Below are 21106 nucleotides of genomic sequence, written 5' to 3' on the forward strand. Positions count from 1 at the left end.
CAGAGTGTTTGGGGTGTGGTAAATAATGAAGAGGCCAGCTAACTGATACAGTGATCTCAGTCACTGAGTCAGTTGCCCATGTCCACGTTTTAGCAGAGCCAAATGTAAAATCAGAGGGGTACAACTAGTTACCGCACGTACAGGTTTCTTTTCACGACAGTGATTCTGAAAATGGCCTTTGACCAGTGATGTTAATCAGCTAAACTTGAGCTGCTGGTGTGATGCTATGAAAAAAATTTACCTTTTTCTTCATCGCAGATGATGTGGTGCACTACAACAGTGGTGGTTGGTTTGGGTTGGGTTTTAATCAAGACTAGTCATTAGAAAAAGTACTTTAATGCAGTTCTCTGAGTAATTAGGTCAGCTGTGCAGAAACAAGCAGAAAATTTACTACTTCCAAGGACCTAAGTGGGCAATAAAATGCTGGGAACAGAGCGTGCATCCACTGCAGGACAGCGCTACAGCACTGCCAGTACGCCTGACCCACGGGTCTCAGCGTCAGCTGAGATGCAGGTGTTCAAAACTTGTATCTCTAGCCTTGGATGAGAAAGAAGCCAAAAATTTTCTAATGAGGAGCATTGTACAGATTGAGAAACGTGTGGTGGAAATGCATAGAAAAGTACAACCTACAACAAATGATCAAGGGAGTTGCCCCGCTACTTCTGACTCAAGAATCATGTATCTGTTGCGCAATTTGAGTTCTTTCCACCACATAAACACGACAGTTAAATAAAGCCAGAATGCCACGGCAGCTGAACAGTATTACCTGGCTTTTCCTATTTGTTCTTGTAGGTCAGATCATCCAGTATTACAGACAGATGCATCCCCACAGACTTGAACAGAATCACTCATTTGTCCTTGTGCACTGACCCTGTTAGGCTTGCGTGCCTTCAGCCTTAGTGCCTAACACACAGAATACCACTGAAAATTTAGGAGAGGTTGTGAGGTAAAATCCAACAAAGACAGATAAGAAGGAGAAAAGATTTTGAAAATCCTAGTCCCGTAACACTCTTTTCAATGGAGCACTAATTGCAAACTGTCTAACTGCAACACAAAATCTGTAGCATAAAGAAAAATCTCTGTCAGTAAGTAGATGAAAACACTAAAGCCAGTGCAGATATTTTGATTTAAATGGAGTTTTGGTTTTGTTTTATCTTTCCTTCCCCTCTCTCCCATTCAGATGGGACAGAGAAACTGGATTTTGAGGTGGGCAAAATGTTACTTGAGTCATTCTTTCAATCTAGATCATTACTTCCACATGTTTTAATCCAATGTATTCAGAGTTCATCACCCTCAGTACTGCTTGACTCAAGACAAGTTTCCACATCAACTATTTAGATGGGCAAAATTCTATCAATACACTATTTGACTGGTGATTCTTTTCCCAGAGTGTATTGAGTGTTTGAGAGAAAAAGTTGTCTTCCACCTGGTTATCTCTCATGACTATACCTCTTATTTTCTGTCTTACGTGAATTGCAGGGTAGATCTATATCATGGTAGCTCTGAAGGAGCAATTTTCAGAACTGGAAATTGCATGCTACGATGCATGCAACCCTAATTCTCTATGTGGCAATGCACAGTGTTGTGTACGGTATAACTTTTGAGCCCAGCCAGAGTTTAGGTCCAAGCGACTTCTATCATCCTATGAATCAGATATTTTAGCATCAACCCTGTTAGACTTTGGATCACAGGTGGCAAAAAAAGTTGCCACAGCCATCCTGCCTTCCTACACACTGAAACGTGTTAAGCGTGACTAAAACTTAATTCAAACGGCAGCTCAGATTCTGCTTTGTTTAGCTGGTATGCTGCATGGGAGAAATTAAAGAAGAGAGACCAAGACTCTTCTTACTCATATCCAGTAGCAGAGGAGATGCAATCCAAAAGGCAGTGGGCACAAACTGAAATCCCAGCAGTCCCCTTTCAATGTAAGAAAAGCTGTTTTACTGTGAGGGACACTGGCACAGGTTGCCCAGAGAGGTTGTCGTGTCTCCATCCTTAGAGATATTCCACACCTAAGTGGTGTTGAGCAGGGGGTTGGACTAGCTGATCTCCCCAGATCCCTGCCAACCTCAACAGTTTGGTTATTCTGTGATTTAATATTCCAGAGTCACATGGAAGGTTTCCTGTGAAGTACCTACATTCTGAAGAGTACCGGGGAGAATAAAAGTGGTATTTAGTATGAACTGTGGGGAAGTTTGCAAACACCAGGTGGTTTTCACCTTTAAAAGTTTCCTATGGATGTGCTGAAGACCCCATTTCTTTGTTTACTTATGACTGCAAAAGTATGTATGACTAGATTTTGAAGAGAACTGAGTGCATGATCAATTATTCTTTAAATATCTACTGATCTTTAGTGAATTGTCTTCCAATGACTTCACTTTTTACAAAACTTTGAGAAACACACCTGCTGGTATTGTATTTGTGAAAAACCAATATTGCTATTTTTGTTGTAAGGAACAATATCACCTGAGTTTTAGTAACCAGCCATAGTTAAGCAACAAAGCTGAATGGTAGAATACTGGTAATCAAGTTGCATGTTAAAACTATGTCAGTCTGTTCAAAGTTAACTAAAACCAAACTCCTTTCTCCCAAACTGATCATTAATGAAGTTAAAACAGAGTGATGTCTTATGTTGTGTTCTGTAGGACAGTTGTCTAGGTCGACCTGTATGAATCAAGGTTACACTAGCAGAAAAAGACTCAGCTATGTGTGGTGGAACACTAGCTCTGTATTCTGTGAGACATTTTTCTGGTCAGTCCATGTAATTTACTCCAACAAAAAAGTCAGGAGGGCTTAAAAGAATAATCAGCTCCAAGCAGCTTTGTCTTCTGGAGATGTCCAGTATGGTACTTCTTACAGTGTCCAAATTCAGTTATTCATCCTGGCTAGAACTGTCTTAAGTAAGAAGGAATCAGGTATCAGGTTTTTTAAGAAGCAGTGTGGAATGCATCACTTTAACAAGGAGACTGAGTATTTACTGCTGAATATTCAACTGCTGTCTGACAGTGTGACTTATGGAGTCCTACTAAAACCTACTATGCACTTTTTCAAGAACTTCATTGCTTTACCATAGTTCTAAATCTATAGATTTAACTGTTGGGGCTTACTGCACTTTGGCTGTGTTCCCTGTCGTAACACAACCACCCAAGGTATGCTGAAAATATCCAGAGATGAAACCACTGTGTCTTCACTTGCAAGATATGCTAAGCAGATAAACAACATGTTTTCTAGGGTGATTAATAAAATGACAGTGATGAATGAAATTACAATCACCTGAGATTAAATGAGAAAAAGATAGGAAGAAAGGTTGAATTTGGAAAAAGCTAGATAAGGCTTGTGTCTCTGGGAACTGCACACAAGGAATACAAGAGCTGTGCTTTCTGTTATCCATTATGTCTGTTTCAGCGTGCCAAAGAGCCATTCTTCAGCATCAGTTCTCCTGCGTCAATGAAAGGTACCTTGGAAAAGAGACTGAATGGGTCAAAATATTGATCTTAGATACTCTGGAAAGGAATGAGGGATTTAACTGTAGCAGTTGGATAAGGAGTGGAATTGATTGGGAAAGAATCTCAAGAATGGAGATAAAGAGAAGGTATGACAGGATGCAGAACGTGGGGTCAGCAGGGTCAGACCCTCTGTACGTGCTCCAGTAATTCCGCTGGAGCAAGACAACAGCCTGTCTCTGAAGGCTGACCATCCATGTTTGTCTCCAGCTCCTGCAGAAAGACGTGGGTCTTTTCCACAGACATAGATGGGAGTTAGACTAAGTCCTCATTTAACTAAACTTAGGGTGATGCTGTATACTGTCTTTCCTGATTGTTTTTCAACAGCTGGCAGTCTTCAGGCAACAGCTGTCTTCTCACTTCCCTGGCTCTTATCTCTACTAGCTTCTGCTTTTGGCCCTTATCAGCCATCACATGTATAAGGGGCTTGGAAGAGAGAAGACTACGGGGTAGAGAGAAAAGACATGATAAGAAATGTTTATGAAGAGCGATGCTTTCATAAGATATTGTTCTTCCTCCTGAGAAAGGGCAAGGTCCAAGGGATTGCACTGAGGTGGTTTGCATCCTTCATGGAAAGGATCACCCAGTCTGCCCTCCACAAGAGCGGTGACCGATTACAGCTCTGCCGCTGGTCCCCGCTGTGGATTCTGTGCACATGGATGCTGTTGAATCTTCGTGCACAACCACCAGATCAACCAGTTAAAAACAACACAGGCTCTAATGCAAAGTCTGCAGACTGCACCCAGCTCTAACCATCCATCATCATGAGTAATCACAGTGTGAACCCGGTTCAGATAAGACCAGCCCATGAATAATGAACAGCTCGATAACCTGGGCCAAACACATAGTAGTGAACAAGTACTCTGAAGTGCCTGTAGCTACAGAGCGGTTCCCTTTGTAGGAGGCACAGACGTTCAATACCTCTGTTCAGTCTGAGAGCAGAGTGCTCCTGGATTCCGTGCAGACGTTAAACTACCACTAAGCTGCACCCAAGAGTAATTCTGCCATTTCCTGATGGTCAGGAAATTTATCTCCATCATAATAGGTATAACCACAGTCCTCCATGGAAAAGAGTACAACATTCACAGATGTGAAGCTGTGGCATCTGAAAACCCCACATCTACAGAGCGCTGTCCCACACCTCAGTGCACATGGTTACAGGACTTTCGGATCAGAAGTAGTCAGGGCCAGCTGGCCCAGAGCAGAGGTAGAACTTGCCCAGGTCTGAGAGCACCGCGGTCAGACATGTCTGGGAGAGGGGCAGCCGCCGAGAGAAAGCCACTTGTGCCGACCGCCCTGCGTTCTGGCACAATGGAAACTTCCTCCAGCAGCGTAGCACTGAGCACAAAGTGGGTACTGGGTCACAACAGCCTGGGTTACAGGTTGAGCTGAGACAACATTACATTGAACTAAACCTCACCAGGAAGCTTCTCCCATTCCAAGTACCTATATCTGACCTCAGTTTTTGATGTTTTCCTTACACAGTTACTAAACAGAAACACTACCTTACACGTGCAAGACTGACCCTGGGAAAGAGACGGGGAGAGCAAACCACAAGTGTACACCTTCAGAACGCTCAGATGCTAAATTATATGAAAGGGGAACAGAAGTGAACGGAACGGACCAGAGTGACTGCGAGGGAGCTTTCCTTCACAGTGAGGCCATCAACCTACCATCCACAGATGTGCCTGTGCAGAGAAGTCTGCTCTGACAAGCAGATGGCAAAGCAACCTATAAAACTTTTCTCTCTATCTTGCCAAACTAGAGAAGTGTGGCTGTGGAAATGTAGATTCAAAAGTTGCATAAAACCAACTTTGTGGTTTTTGTTTAAAGTCAAATACAGTTGAAATGAGGGAAGCTCGCAATGCCTTACAACCTGTGCTTATGGAAATACGCCTCCCAGAGTCAAAGCAAACCCTGGTGTATCCCAGTGTTACTGGAAGTACAGAAGATACCACTCATTTCAATTATTCACTTGTCTGAAAATTACTGGGAACATTCCTTTGAATTAGTCACATAAAAAGCTTGAGTAAAATTGATTTTTCTGAAGTATTTCCTCTAAAAATGCAGAACGTTTCTTTTTCCAGTTGGCTACTCCAACCAAGTCTTTTGGTACAGAAGCTTCTGACACCTTATCAGGCCTAAGCTGTAATAAATATCAAGGATTACGATACATTCCAGAAACTAAAAACAGTAGAGAGAAAGAAAAAAAATTCAAAGCTTCAGTTGTAGGAAGGACTGGACTGCCCTGTCTAAAGCTTAGGTTTATGGTAAGGGTTAGGGTCAAGAGAAGGAGACAGTTGGATCTGGGCTGAAAAGAGGCTGCCAAAGAAATAAGGGCTGTGAAAAACCTGTCCCCTGAGGACAAGTCTTTGTCTTGGAAAGGGCTTTGGGCACCTTGTGTACAGCCCCGCCTAGGACTAGACTTAGGCTTAAGGTGAGAGTGGAAAAAGAGAGGAAGCCCAGAGTCATGCAAAATTCAGCAAATAATCCTCCAAAGTAAACTGGGGGCTGATGTTAGGTTTCTCCGCCCAGGTTTGTTGAGTCTCTGGCAGGATTGGGACCCTGAAACAGCAAAGCCGAGGAATAAAATCATTTAATAATTTACATCACGTGTAACATTTTGCCCCTGTACTCTGCTCTGGTGAGACCCCACCTGGAGTACTGCGTCCAGCTGTGGAGCCCTCAATATCAGAAGGATATTGACCACTTGGAGCGAGTCCAGAGGAGGCCACGAAGATGATCAGAGGGCTGGAGCACCTCTTCTATGACGAAAGGCTGCAAGAATTGGGCTTGTTCAGCCTGGAGAAGAGGAGGCTCCGAGGAGACCTCATTGCAGCTTTCCAGTATCTGAAGGGGGCCTACAAGGGTACTGGGAGAGGACTTTTTACAAGAGCCTGTAGTGATAGGACAAGGGGTAATGGGTATAAATTGAAATCAGGGAGGTTTAGATTAGATATCAGGAAGAAATTCTTCACAGAGAGGGTGGTGAGGCACTGGCACAGGTTGCCCAGAGAAGCTGTGGATGCCCCATCCCTGGCTGTCTTCAAGGCCAGGCTGGATGAGGCTTTGAGCAACCTGGTCTAGTGGAGGGTGTCCCTGTCCATGGCAGGGGGGTTGGAACTAGATGATCTTTAAGGTCTCTTCCAACCCTAACCATTCTATGATTCTACTTCTTTTATTTCTGACTCAGGACTGCTATTTGTGATACTCAGTGTAATTTTTCAGTAGCAGCACTGAATTTGGGATATACTAGGTCTGTTTAGGGCTCAGAGTAACTGATAACCTAACCACTCAAATTCATCTCACTTTTCCACCAAGAATCTTGATTTGCTATCAGTTTTACCTCTAAACCATCCCCCTGTTGCCCTCTGCTCTCTGAAAACACACTGAAATCTAAAGTTTCAGACATTCTAGGAATCTCTCCTGATTCTTTTTTTTCCCCAATCTCTGAGAAACCTGATCCACCAGATGGGTGGGAGAGCTTATTGTTTTTTCGTCTGACATCTGGATTTCATTAGCAGACTCATGCGTGCTGAATCAGGAATGGGAGCTCAGAAGAAAGCAGATGAGAGTTAGAATTATGTTAATGCTAAAAGAAAAAAAGCCCCGTTCTCCTGCAAACAAACACAAATGTGAGTCACGTTGTGAGCTCAGCATACACAGTACAGCCCTTATTAGCTGTACCCACTTATGCTAAATTGGATATATTGTACCTCGAGAAGCTATAGGGGATAACGTTGTATTATTTACTGAGATATGTCAAGATTATTTTAAAAAAAAAAAAAGCATTTCCATTAATTTCACATTAATACCACTACTTTTCAGGTTTCATAGGAAGTGTCATCTTCTATTTCAATATTCAGTAGAGTATGCAAGGAAATAATTTATCACAAACCAACCACAAAATTACAGTTAAGACTTGCTGCTCAGAAGACTGCTGTAGATGATAGCAGCAAGAGAGGGAATTTGTTTAAAGCGCAGCAGGAGTGTTAGCAGTGTCCCAAAAGTCAGACTGTCATTAATTACCATAGCGTTCATTACTGAGCAACAGAAATAGTACTACAAGCAGTAACCGTCTGTCAGTCCTGTGCGTGATGCTATGCTAACAACTTCTGGATGACTGTTTTATCTCATCTTATTTGCGATGGTTGCAGGCATACAACATCCATCTTCACGGCCCACTGTGTCCTTCCTCTCCCTCCCTGGTGCACAAGGACCTCTGGCTCTCAGACCCTGAGTGCCAAGCAATCTAGCCAGAGATCCCTGTCTTCTAAGGGGGCCAAGCAGAGATGAGGAGATTCAGATTGTTTGTGACTGGGTCACCCAGAGGAAGAGTAATTGATGAGAAGCTTTTGGTCATGTTTTAGAAGATCAGATGGGTCTAGGATAAGGAATCATACAAAATTACAAAATGGTGAAAAGCTGGGAGGGCAGAGTGATTACAGATCCCAGAACAAAACTAAATGTGGAAGTCAGGCCTTCATGCTCCCCTGCAAGTCACCCCAAGGAAACTTCATGCATTATTGAAACAGGCCTCCGTTCCCTCTTCAGAATCGCAGCCTACACATTTGATGTCCACATTACATCACGTAGGATATGACTGTGTAATGTTCTTAAATTAGCAGAAAACTGATAGAAACTTTTGGTCACTAATGCAAAAGTGAGTAGCACGCTCTACACCTGGAGCATGGTTAGTTTTATACGTGTAACAACACCCTGTGCTATCTCAGAGATATGGGTATCGCCTATCCTGAGAAAGTTATACGCCTGTCACAGGTGAGATGCAGGTGGGTATGTATTTCACCTGTCACAGTCATATAACAATCTTGGGATAGGAATGAACCCCTAAGTTTACATAACTAAGTATTTTCAAGGAAACCTGACAATTCCTGGACTCAATTTGCTCCTTTCCCATGTTCTGTGTAAACCCTTTGACAAGTGGCAGGTGCAGCACAGAAGCCAAGCCTGACCATTTTGGAGGTGGTTTGTCCTCGTGTCAAGGGTACGGAGAATCAGGCCTGGGACCCTTGACACTGCAGGAGGAATTTTTCATGATTCTTGATAAAAATGATAAAGACAGCAGTGCAGTTTTGTCATTAGTCATTTTGCCTATTAAACTTCTTAACCAGGATTTACAGAAATGCGTTTTAAATAGCAGAGCTCCAACCTGCATTGAGAAATACAAAATGCAGATCTGGAATGACTACTATTAAGCTGTGGTTTTTAAAACTATCCTACACCAAAGCTGCCTTGCTACCTTAATGATGAATCTCCTTCGTTCTTCTGGGAAAGCCTTGTTTGCCCTTTCTTTGAAAGGAGCCTTTCTCTCTAATCAGGCATTTAGGAGTAAGAGTGACGACTGCTGTACAAAACCACCTCAGGGGTTACCTCTGTGCTCATGAAGGCTCCTGAGGGTCTCCTTTCCGCACCCGTGGAAGACCCCTGGGGCAGTGTTTGGGAGGGCTGAGCGTGCATTTGGGCTGGGTGTTGTTGGGTGCCAGGTGGTGTGGGTACGCTGGCTCAGGTGGCACTATTGATTTGTCTGTGCTGTCACAGAGTTTTATCTATAGCTGCACACCTGCAACGTGGGTTAAAATTAGAAATGGACTTGAAACCAGTATTTTGTATATGAAACCCTTGAACATGGAAAATGTTGTGTTACTCTGAACTCATGTCCAAAATTACAGCTTGAGATCACCTCTAAGTGCAGTTGAACTGTGCTCTTTCTTTGCAGAATGAAAAAGAATTTTTTTACAGGGCTCAGTAAAATAGAAGATCTCAAAAGCTGCTGCTTACTCCTATGCATGTTCCCACACAGTCAGAGGGTGAGATAGAAACAGAGAGCAGCAAGTATTTTATGGAAAATCAGAGGCAAATCTGAGGATGAATGAATAATCAAGACTCTTCTTCCCAAAGTGTCTGATATTTCTGCTAAAACCCCCAAATGTTGCTGCTTAAGTGCATGTCTGTGGGCTTTATTACCTTAGCTAAAGATTTGGCACTGACCAGGCTCTGAAATTAAAGGCTTATTCTTTGTTTTCCCTAATTACTGTACAGACACTTCAGCTTTTCTGCTCCATGAAAGAATTTTGGAAAAAAAAGCTTGGTTTTTAAGGGAAAAACCTAATCTTCTACAAACCTGCAAAATGTCTCCTTGGTAACAGTCTTCTATCAGTAACATGACAGGTAATTTCTAGTGTAAAATATAAAATGTTAAGGAACTAAGTTTACAGTAAGCTTATCAACAAATCTGACTATTACTTCTTTGCAAGGTGTACTTTGCTATTAAAAATAAATCAGAAAAGTTGATATATTTAGTGTTGGTTTTGGTGAGCTGATGCAGAGAAATAGCCTAGGAGACAAAACAAGACGTGTGTCTGTGAACCGAAGTTCTATTCTCAGCTCTTTCAGTCTAACAGTGAGGGAAGTTACTAGGTTTCAGAGTCACATTTGCACAACATAAATATATTGAATTTCTGAATGCAGAGTGGAGTCAGAGCTAACACTTCCAGAATATAAACAGGGAAAAACAAAATTATGGAAGTGAGTGCTTAATGGTACTAACTGTAGGGAGTCAACAGTTTTTATAACATTGAAAGCATTAGGAATGGCCCTGTGTCAAAAACCAAATTAAAAATAAATACAGATTCTGCTCTCACTTGAATTTGCAAGAAAATTAGCATTACTAGGCTCACAGGTCTTCAGTTCCCAGGTTTGGTGTTTCAGCAAACTTACAGACACTACCCTTTCACAGGTACTCACTGACTGGTGCTGCTGCAACAAAGAACCTGCAGTCAGGTTTTATGCCATCTGCTCTAAAATCCCACTGGTGTAGGGCTAAAACATGTGGCTTTGGCTGCGTGGCCAGCAAATGGCAGCTGTATCAGAACGTGCTCCTTCTGGGAGGGAGCAGTGACAGAGAGCTACTCTAAACATAGAGGGGAGCCTCCTTAGGATTGCAAATGAAGGCTAAAGAAGCCCTTGAATCTTAGCATCGCTACCAAGTTCAAATGGTCTCTTCTCCAACAGATGCAATGACTTCTAAACCAATTACATGTCTCAGGTATTCCCCTGTAGCCACAGGATTGCTGGTTATAAGTGAACTCAAGAGACATCGCCTACTCTGTAGTAGTACTGCTCTGAAAAGCACCACGTGCACTATATAGATTGCATGATGCCTCCTGAACTCAGTGTCAGAGGCTGCCATCCATGCGCCAGTACAGCACTAAGACTTGTGTTCCTCATCCATGCAGTGCCGCTTTCTCTCCTGCTTCTGGCCTAGGTCGCTCAGCCAGTCTGAAGGATACAGAAAATCCTACAAAGCATAGATAGGCATTAGTTACTAAGAAACTCTGTTCTCATCTCATAGTGGACCTTTTTATATCTGTAAAAGTGGCCATACTGAAATACATGACTCCTTTTACATTTATTGGCATAAGCCAGATACAGCAGAATAGCACCAATACTTGGTATACCAGGGGAACGGAAGAAGGATTAATTTACATTCAGTATCTTAATTTCTTGAGGGAAGTAACATTAACAGGAGGGAAAGGCAGAACTGACAGGAACATCTTGACAGCAGGAAAATAAGAGAGGGCCCCTTTGGTTGGATTTGTGTCCTTATAATCTACAGACTATCCTGGGACAATCAGAAAAGCAAGGAGAAGCTGAGCTGTTGCCAGCAGAAACTGCTGCCCTGCCTTTAGTGATCTGCTCTTGCTCCATATTGCTCTTGTCATCTGTTTGCCAGCTTCCTCCTCTATACAGTAAGCTAAAACAAAACGGGAGGGAGAGACAAGGCAGTTCACTCCCCTGACAGTCGCTTTCTCAACAGCCAGAGCATGTCCCGTTTATCTGACACCATCCCCGCTTCTACTCAGACGCTGTAGGCCTTCTTTAATGGGGCATGGGGATTATCAGAAAATGCCTTTTTGCTTTTGAGAAACTGGGAAACGATATATAAAAAATATAAATGTTAATTTGTGTAAATGAAACTTACGAAACATTGCAGAAGAATGTTTCTTCCACTTCAGATGTCTGCTTCAACCTTTTGCTTTTTCACTTTGCTGAAGTAGGCATTTTCCTAGAGAAAATTCCTTTTGAAAACAAGAAAAGTTTTTTGACTGACTTTCTCAATATAGATTAAATGAAGCTACATTTTTATAGGAAGTGTTTGTGCATGGACATTTTAGCAGGTGTCATTTCTGAGGTTTAGGGTCTTTTGTTTTCTGAATTTGTTGTAATAAATGCTTGTTTGCTTCAATTTTTGTGTTTTAGCAGTACTGTACTTTGCAAGAGTATTTTATTTAAAAACACAGCGAGGAAGGATTGTGTTAGACATTAGAGTTGGGAGATACAGAGATCTTGAAGAAAAATCAGTGATCTCATTGCAGAGCATGAAAATTCTGTTAATTATCATAGAATAGAATCACTGTATCATTAATTTTGGAAGGTGCCTCAGGAGATCACCAAGTCCAACCTCCTGCTCAAAGCAGGACCAACACTGAGTTCAGGTCAGGTTTCCTAGGGCTTTGTCCGGCCAGATCTTGAATGCTTCCAAACATGTACGAAAATTCCACAATCTGTATTTCACACTGAACCAAAATGCTCTTACGAAGTGAGAAAACATGATTGACTTAACCTTCCATTACTCCTTTCTTATCAGTGCGAATGAGGGACTGATAAACTAGCGTGGTTTTGACCTGGTTGTTCTCTCTCTCTCTTATCTATAAATCAGCTTGTGGGGGGCTGGAAACCAGACCTTACTTATCCTCTCAAGAGGAATGCTTGCAGTATTCATTTCCAAACTAAGCACTTAATTATGGTTTTTCAGGAGTTTTACTGCAAACTAAGCAAATACCAAATTGTTGGTAAACAGAGTTGAGATTTAGACCAGTGTTCGGTCTACTTCCAAGGAGTTTATAAAAGTCTCCCAGTGATTTGCACGGGATTTGGATTTGGTCTGTTGTACATGGTCTGTTTTTAAATATAAATTATGCACATTTAAGATAATGGGTTGTATTATTAGCATGGAGATAGACTACAGCAGAAACAAGGCTGGGAAATGCTTTGGGATGTTCTCTCAGTTGTCCCTAGACAGGATCACCTGTGAAAATCCTGATGTGTGTTTACCTATACTGGTGTGAAAGTCTTCCAGTGATCCAGAGCCTTCCCAGGCACTCTAATTCAATGCCACACAGTTAGAGCAGTCTAGTTGCAGTCCAGTACCCTGGACTCATTAGCTGTGGACCTGGAAAACAAACTGTGCCTTTCGTGCAAGTTTTTCTACATATTTACAATTTATTAATATGCCTTTTTGTGGGAGCGAACAACACCGGTTCTTCAGTCTTTCAACAGAAGTCATGTTTCAGAGATCCCAAATTAATTTCTCCTCTCGGCAGTCTCCACTGAATTACCGTGCTCAACCCTGTCCCAGGTGAGGGTTTACCAATGTCAAAACCTTATTCAGTTGAAACGCCAGGTATCCGTAAGGGTTCACATTTAAACAGCATTCTTTTCCCAATATGCCCATTGTGGTCAGTGGGTACCTGACTTCAATTTATCTAGATAATAAATATACAAATCAGATTCAAAGGTAAACCAAACAAGGTTGGAAAACTTCAGTGAAACCTCAAATTCTGTGGCAGGTGATCCTCCAACACCTGTCACACAGTCCATAGGTAACCATCGCCCAGGACCCGAGATTCCACCCTAAGGTCGCTGCAAAGACCAAGCAAGCATGCCCTCTTACAGGATTCACCTTCTGTTTACGTCGCATCTGTTTATGCTGCGTTTCCCACCGCAAAAAAAGTCTTAACTCGTGTCAGTAATAAAGACAGAACCGCAGTAATAACAGCTTAGTGATGGTGCTGAAGGAGGAGTTTGGTTTTGGCTGCTTTTCCAGACTTTTGGGAATGCAGGATTGAGTAGTGTGCTAGACAGGAAAGAGGCACAGACACAGGTCACTAGATATTTCTGTTTTCTTTTTCACTATGTAACTGCTCTTATTTCTGGTTTGTTAGGGTTCAGTATTCTCTTTCCAAGCACCCAGTTTACCAAACAACTGGACATACATGGCACATACTACAGCCACAGTTTTAAAACTAGTACTTTGGGAGCATGCTGTCAAAGCAGGGCTGTTTGGATCCCCTCTACTCACATACAGCTGTCCTAGTTACTTGCCTCCCTGATGAATGGTTCAAGGTCATGGCATGCACAGCTTACTCAGAATTTCCAAAACACAGAGAAAGGAGTATTTTCTGATGTTTCATACTCTTAACCAGCTTACATTTCCAGAAGTAAAATGGATGTGACAAAATTACAGCTCCCCATACTTGTGTACAACATTTCTGCAAGTCTTCATAATAATAAAAGTAAAAATTATCTGAGCAAATATATCCATCTAAACGCAGAAACTCTGAAAACTAGGCAGGTCTAAGTTCAAGCATGTGAGAGGGGAAAAAAAAAAACCCAGCCCTGCAATAAATTTTGTAGTATATTTGATATCATGGAGTTGTCAAAGTGGCTGCATGTGGTAAAAAAGTAATCTAAAAAACTCTCAGCCAAGTCCAAATCATCTAAAATAACTTTATGCAGGTTATGAGTAGAAGAATATGAATAAATGAAAGTAGTATGTTGTGTATCAACAAGACTTTTGAAAGTGGCAAATTGTTCCAGTAGGTCATCAGGTGGAAGTTTGGTGTATGCATAGGTATATACAGAATGAACACCTAGGGATTACAGTTTCTTAGAGAGATATATTTAGGTGAAGAAATATGCACTATAGAAAATGGGTTAATGAGTCAAAATGTATTTCAAAGATAAATAACTGAGGGGCTGGACATATGTAGATTGTTTTCTGCAGTGCCACATGCAGTTTGAATACAATTACATATAGTAGAGGCTAACAGCTTCTTCCTCCTAGTAGTACCGGCATACACGTTCTGTGTCACTCCTGGTCTTATTAAAATCAGTGCTGCTGCACCAGAGATGAATGTAGTTGTCATTTTTTTCTACTACACGTCCCATATTTTCATCTTTACCTCTGTAAGAGGAATACTAATTTTAGTGATTCAAATACCACTTCATTTGTATCAGAGACTGCAGAGTCAGGCCTCTAATTTCTAAGCCAACAGAATAGAAGCATAAACAAGAGACACCCGTTCGGCACCATATCAAACACCAGCAAGTATATTCCAATCAAAATCTAATGGAGTCAGCAAAATTGAGCTATTCATTGTTTCAGATTCCTGAGGGACTGGAGAGCCTGACCCCATATCCTATAACTGAACACGAGTACTGGTATTTCCCTCAGTTCAATGGAGAAAAGATGGAAGATGGTTTATTTGGAAGTCCTCACCCGATATCCAAAAGACTATTATAAAATGTAGCACCTGTCAAAAATCATTATTTTCAGAGTGATTTTAAAATTTTTCAAAGTCTATGATCTCCTTTCATTCCAGAGCACTCTGAAACACCGTCTTCCACTTAAAAAGAAAAATAAATTTCTAGAGGTTTGCATTTGGTTTGTTTTTTTACAAAACTAAGAATGCTAAGTCAAAACCCAGAAAGGTAAAGTCTGTCTGTCTCGGTCGAGATGGCAGCTTGTTCATCGTGGCCATCTTAGCCGGGCTCTGGTACCTGGAGAAAGCACAGCTGTGGACTCCTCGCATTTCACAGACATTTGTCATCCTTGCACAACCATAAGGCACAGGACAAATCAGATTAATGCCTCAGGCATGAGAGTCACTGCAGTCCTGCAGCCAAACAGCTGCCTGCTGAGCCAACTCTACTGCCAAAGATCCACTGTATCTGACCACAGGGAGGGAAAGCTCCGGGGCAGCATGATCTGGCAGACCAAGCCATGGACTAAGAAGAAAGGACTAAACTCAGCTTGACACTGATTTCTTCCACATCCTGCATGAAACCACAAAAGCAAATCTATTCAAACTCATGCAGCCACAGTTATTACGTACGACTGCCATTGACTTGAAAATGTGTTCTCAAGGTACTTCAGTTTTACAGGATCTGCTTCGAAGATCACTGTTGGCAGTGGAAAGACTCCCACTGCTGGCCTCTTTAATATGGATCATGCCATACATTTCATTCACAGATTTAAAAAGGCAGTGCAAAATGAGGCTAATATTGTTTCCCATTACGTCTGTGTCTGTGGTAGTGTGTCTGTACTACTGTGAGCACGCACATGCATGTTCCTCTACGAGTATAGTGTAAAATTGGGAAACACGCTGTGTAACAGTTCTGTATCTCCCAGGGACTGGACTAAACAGTTGTAGTGCACAAGGGATGTGACTGCTGAACGGTGATATTTGCCTGTTGGTGGGGGTTTTTTCCACCAAGTTTCCGTGACGTGGGAGTTCCTTGCCTGTGTAGGAAGTCACAGGAAGATTTTTTTCAGAGAGCTTGACACTGGCACAGGGATGAGAGCAGTCTCCTTGTTCAGCGTTCAGAAAAATGTGGCTGGAGACGTATTTTTTGAGTGACATATTTTCACAAAAGGATCTGACAGCACTTGAATAAAGTTAGGACAGAGACACTAGTAGCCAGAACTGGTGCTTGGCAGAAACAGGAGGTAGGGCAGTTTGGAAACTCTGAATACAGAGATGCTTCGCTAGAGCTCAGTATTGCTGCCTTTGCTGTTAATCCATTACTGCCCAAATTAACAAGAGGAATGACATATGCAATAAATGAGGTCTAGGATCTGTGTCCACATAATTCCTTCCCAGAGAAGATTTTGAACCATGACAGTGGTTCAATCACTCAGCAACTTCTTAGACACAGGTGTTTTGTTCTCAGATGCCCATATATACTGTATCTAACACCATCCCCCACTGACCTGTACTTTCTGCATATTCAACCTGTAGGATAGGTTTGAGTTTAATGCGATGACATCACAGAAGGGTGGTAATATCAACTCACCTCTATACTTTAAAGGGGCAAGATTCATTTTGTATAAGCCGTGCATAGTACAAAGGCACTGTTTATATTTTGTAGGATTTAAAAATACAGACTACTGAGATAATGGGTGACAATGTAATTTCTTAAAAAAAGGTTGTGTATGAGTTTCTATATCAGCTAGATAAATAAATGCCATAAAGAATCATGTATCTTAACTATTACTGGCCCAGAGCTCATCATTTTTTGTCCAGGCAAGGGAAAGAAAATCCATGGTTATCATGCCTATGTAAGATTTACGCTGCCACAGTACCTTTGAGTTCACAAATTAGTAAACACAGTTTTGACAAATCTATATACTTATATATTTATTTTATCATGCAACTAACTAGTAAACAAGAGAGAAAAAGTAATCTAATTCCTTATCTTCCTTGCTATTGAAACAGAAATATTTTGTATATTTGATGGCAGTGTCAATGATCATTTAAGAGCGCCACTATACTAAGTTTCAGAGCACTGCTTTTAACCTTTATCCTCTAGACATTTTTCAGTCCATTTAAGTCAATGAGAGTTTTGTATGTGAAAACATCACACAAGTATGAATCGTTAGCGTCTAAGCAACTGAAACTCAAGAATTAGTTCAGAGAAAATGTACATGTGCTATAAAGATGACGCTAAAAATAAGAAGTGCTGTGGTTTTTACAGACATAATAATTGAAACAAACTGATTTTGCAAATGTAGGCAATTTGGAACTGATGAATTGCAGTCATAACATCACTCTCATTTCTGGTAGTTTCTAAAACAGAAAACTCACTTTCTATCACTACAGATGACACAAGCTGTGTGCTAAAGTAATAGGAGATTGCTGAATCCCATTTCACTTTCCAAACAGAAAATTTTGGACAAAACATTGAACAAACTGCAGATACCTGAGGTACTCAAATAATGAAGCTGGCTTTTTTATTTATAATTATTTAACCTCCTAGAATATGATCATCACTTAAGCTATAAATCTGAACTGATACATATATTTCATCAGTATGGTGTAACATCAACTTTTATAGCAACAGAAAAAGAACACACATCTTTACAGTGTTTATAACGAGCAGAATTAAGGGAGGATATAAAGTCTCAGAGTTGTTACACAATTTCTTTGTTATGCAGAACAAACTCCATAAAACACCCTGTTTCAAAATCTGTTTCTTATTAGGCAGTTACAGAAAAAGAAAATAAAAATACCGTATGATTTACTGATACACATTTTGTCCAAATCAGATTAATTTATCTCTTTTCTCTGTCCAAATTTAAGTACTTTAAAAATGCATAGCTACGGCCTTTTTTTGATAGGATTTGCAAAACAGCTTTCATTGTTGACAGCACTAGAAAAACTAAGCATCAAAATGTAAGCTATTAAGTAGTGGATGTAATGTTCCAGTCCAGAAACCAGTTATTTTCAAAAGCAGTGGTAACAAATGGGGTCTTTCTACAAAGGCCCGATCCTGCCACTGGTACTGCCTTCTTGTACACATTTTCAACGTTCTGAACCAACTTGTGCACACAAGGTCATCCCCTGTAGATCTGCCCTCAAATTCAGATAAAATAAGGGAAGTGCTTAAATTTCTGTGAACACTTAAGCCTGCTCTTTCTCAAGAAAGCACCTACATGCTGACTAGACCGCGAAACGCTTGCGTTAGAAATCTCTGACAAAGCAGAACTAATTTCATATCATCTGTTCCGTAAGTAACATCTGCTTTGATCTATAGAAACAGATAGATGCACACGCAGCCAAAGGCACTGATGAGGTCTGTTCTGGGATGCCTCACGTACACGTAGTCAGGTGTGTGCACGGAGAGGAAAAGCAAAGGAGAGCCATGAGAGGGACAGGGCAATGGAGAGTCTCTCTACTTTTGGTGAGGAGACTGAGAAAACCTGGCTTGGCTAGTCCTACCGAATGAATGCTGAGAGAGGATATGATTGCAGTCTATTAATACATCCCGAGATAAACACCAGGGAGGGAGAAGAGCTATTTCAGTGGAGGACAATGTTGGCAGGAGAACAAATGACTATAATGTGGCCATGAGTTACACTTATCCTGGAAATTGAAACATTTCTGATTATGAGAGAACTGAGGTTCTGGAGCAGCTTCCCCCATCAGCAGTAGTGAGAACAAAATACTGAAATGCTTCCCAACTAAAACCTGATCAGTTTACGAAAGGGACTGTACGATATGGCTGCCTGTAACTGTAGAAGACCACATGCAGTGAGCAAGCAGATGCCTCCCGGTCCTGTGTCCCTGCACTCATTACTCACTCGCTCATAGGCCAGCCACAGAGGACGCTCTGGAGGAAGTCTTTTTCCTAGTTCACTGAGAAACTGAAGACATTACTAGTGAAACCATAAAAAAATTACATAGGATGTGCAATTCAAGAAAATGAATCTTCCTACAGGAACCTTAATTTGTTTGCATCTCCTGGATTTCTGTGGGTATGTCTTCAATTTTCATGAACTGTTCTTTAATCTCTAGTGCCTCAAACCGTACAAATACCTATGAAATAAATAATACATTTCTGCTCCAACCCTGACATGTTCACTTGGGACAGTTTGTGCGAGCTGCCGCTTGCACGTATGGATCGTTAAGGGACCTGTTGCATTCATGTGGTTTCTTACGGAACACGCTACAGCCATCTCCCAGTTCAGCAACTGTTTCCCGCTGCCACGTATTTACTAGCTGTACTTCTAATCCCCTTGCAACGTACACTATGTGGTCCTATCCCCACATTTTACTCTAACATACTAAACTAATTACATTAAACACAAAAGAATACAAACCAGAGTGGTTTGGATCTCCTAGCAACAAAAACTTCATATTTTTTTCTGAGGAAAACTGCTTTACTCAATGTATATTGAAATAATATGAAGTAAAAATATTTTCAAGTGCCATACCCAAAACTGCAAACATACTTCAACTCCACAGCTTTCGTAGGAATTAATGAAAGATAGGCAGCTAAAGTCCATGAAGAAAACAGTTTAGTATACACAAAACAGCGGGAGGAACACACTCTGTTAAAGCTCATCTGACATTAGACTTGATTTCATGCTGACCTTGCTCAGCTGGCAGATGCTTTTCCGGCTGTGTGTTGGCTGATATATATATATCTGACATCCTCAACTGCAAATTAACTGGAGTTAATTCTATGCAGATTAATTCTGCTGAAGGTCACACATTAAGAGGGTAGGAGGTTAAAGCCATAATGAAGTGGATGCCAGTAATGTCCACATCTGTATTTCTAGAGTATTGGCAGCACTTTTAACTTCCTTGGGAATCTACACAGAATATTGTTGGAGTTGTGAAGTTTTAGCCAGCAACACGACTGCATCCAGCTGAAACTTGAGAGGGTGGAGAAACCTCGCACACTACGGCTTGGAGCCTCAGAAAAAAGAACTGCAGATTGGTGAGAGGTTTTAGTGCACACTGGTTTATACCCCTTTTCTAAGGAAATAAATATGGCCAGCGTTGCCACTACAACAAAGTTTTAGGAGTCCAAGACCATCATATCTTGCCAGGTATAGCAAACCTCTTCGATGAGACGAAAGACATTTTGCACCAGATAGACTTGTGTTACTGCAACACTGGTTAAAGTTCTCATCCAGTGTAACAATTTCTTCTCCTTTAGCATATGTAATCGGTTATATTTTTATTAAGTGCCACTGCCAAACTGACTACACAGTGTGCTGCTTGAAAACGTATTTTACACAATCTCCGAGATAGAAAATTACATAGTAGCCATTTTTAAAGTTTCCATAATCTACTTATTCATGTGCTTAGATTAATATCTTTTGTAATGCTTATTAGGCAAACGAAATAGCGTACTTTTTCCATCTGTATTGTGATAAAGCACAGATTTAAAGAACACACAGCTATCTTGGCAATATGACAAGATATTTCTTCAGTGCTACTCACTCTAAAGTATTATTTTGGCCAAACTCTGTTACTAAATCAAGGAATGGTGAAAATTTTCATGAAGATTTTTCCAGAATATTGTGTATTCCTTACCTGTGGGCAGTCTTTGATGTAGTGTCCCTTGTTAAAACAGAGGTGGCACAGATAGTTAGGAGGTGGCCTCTTGCTGGGTTTTCTGGCTTCTGAAGAAAGGGATAGGTCAGAGAAATGCTCAGTGAGGGAGCTTAACCCATCCACAATGTTATTAAGAGAGCCATAGGGCGATGCACTCTTGTACAGACTGCTGCTCAGAGCCTGCAAAAGAAAAGAAAAAAGGCATGTAAAACACAGTACTGTATTAACAATTGTTCTGAGACTGATCTGAGATGGGGAAGAATAAAAATAGCAGGAAAAATGTGATTTTTTTCATCATTATTATTATTACGAACATGGCTGCATATTTAAGGACAGCAATATACAGGCCATTAATAAAGAGGTTTCACAAAGGCACTGCAATGGAGCCGATCACCCCACTGCTAAGCAAACTACTGAGCTTGCCATGGTTCACTTAGTCCAACCTTTCCGCTAAGCAATGACTGCTTTCTTGCGTTTGATGATAACCACATTCATGGTACGGTTAGAATACGCAGGCAAAAAGCTGAAAGAACAACCCACAAAAGGGAATGATTTTGTGTCCGAAACTATTTCCACAAACAACACTGAAATCAGGGAAAGGAAAAGAACACC

General features: G+C 41.2%; 1 protein-coding gene across 1 annotated transcript in view; it reads right to left on the minus strand.

The window, feature by feature from the left end:
- Positions 1-20674, minus strand: part of ZCCHC24 (zinc finger, CCHC domain containing 24) — a gene marked incomplete at its 5' end in the record, with an annotated part of 93991 nt that extends 73317 nt beyond the window's left edge. Inside the window, one exon of the mRNA XM_010160698.1 lies at positions 20474-20674. Coding sequence (XP_010159000.1) covers positions 20474-20674 — 201 coding nt within the window. The remainder of the gene's footprint in view (positions 1-20473) is intronic.
- Between the last annotated feature and the right edge of the window lie 432 nt (positions 20675-21106).

This window comes from Eurypyga helias, unplaced genomic scaffold (genome assembly GCF_000690775.1).
Source record: "Eurypyga helias isolate BGI_N326 unplaced genomic scaffold, ASM69077v1 scaffold15951, whole genome shotgun sequence".
Taxonomy (NCBI): Eukaryota; Metazoa; Chordata; class Aves; order Eurypygiformes; family Eurypygidae; genus Eurypyga; species Eurypyga helias.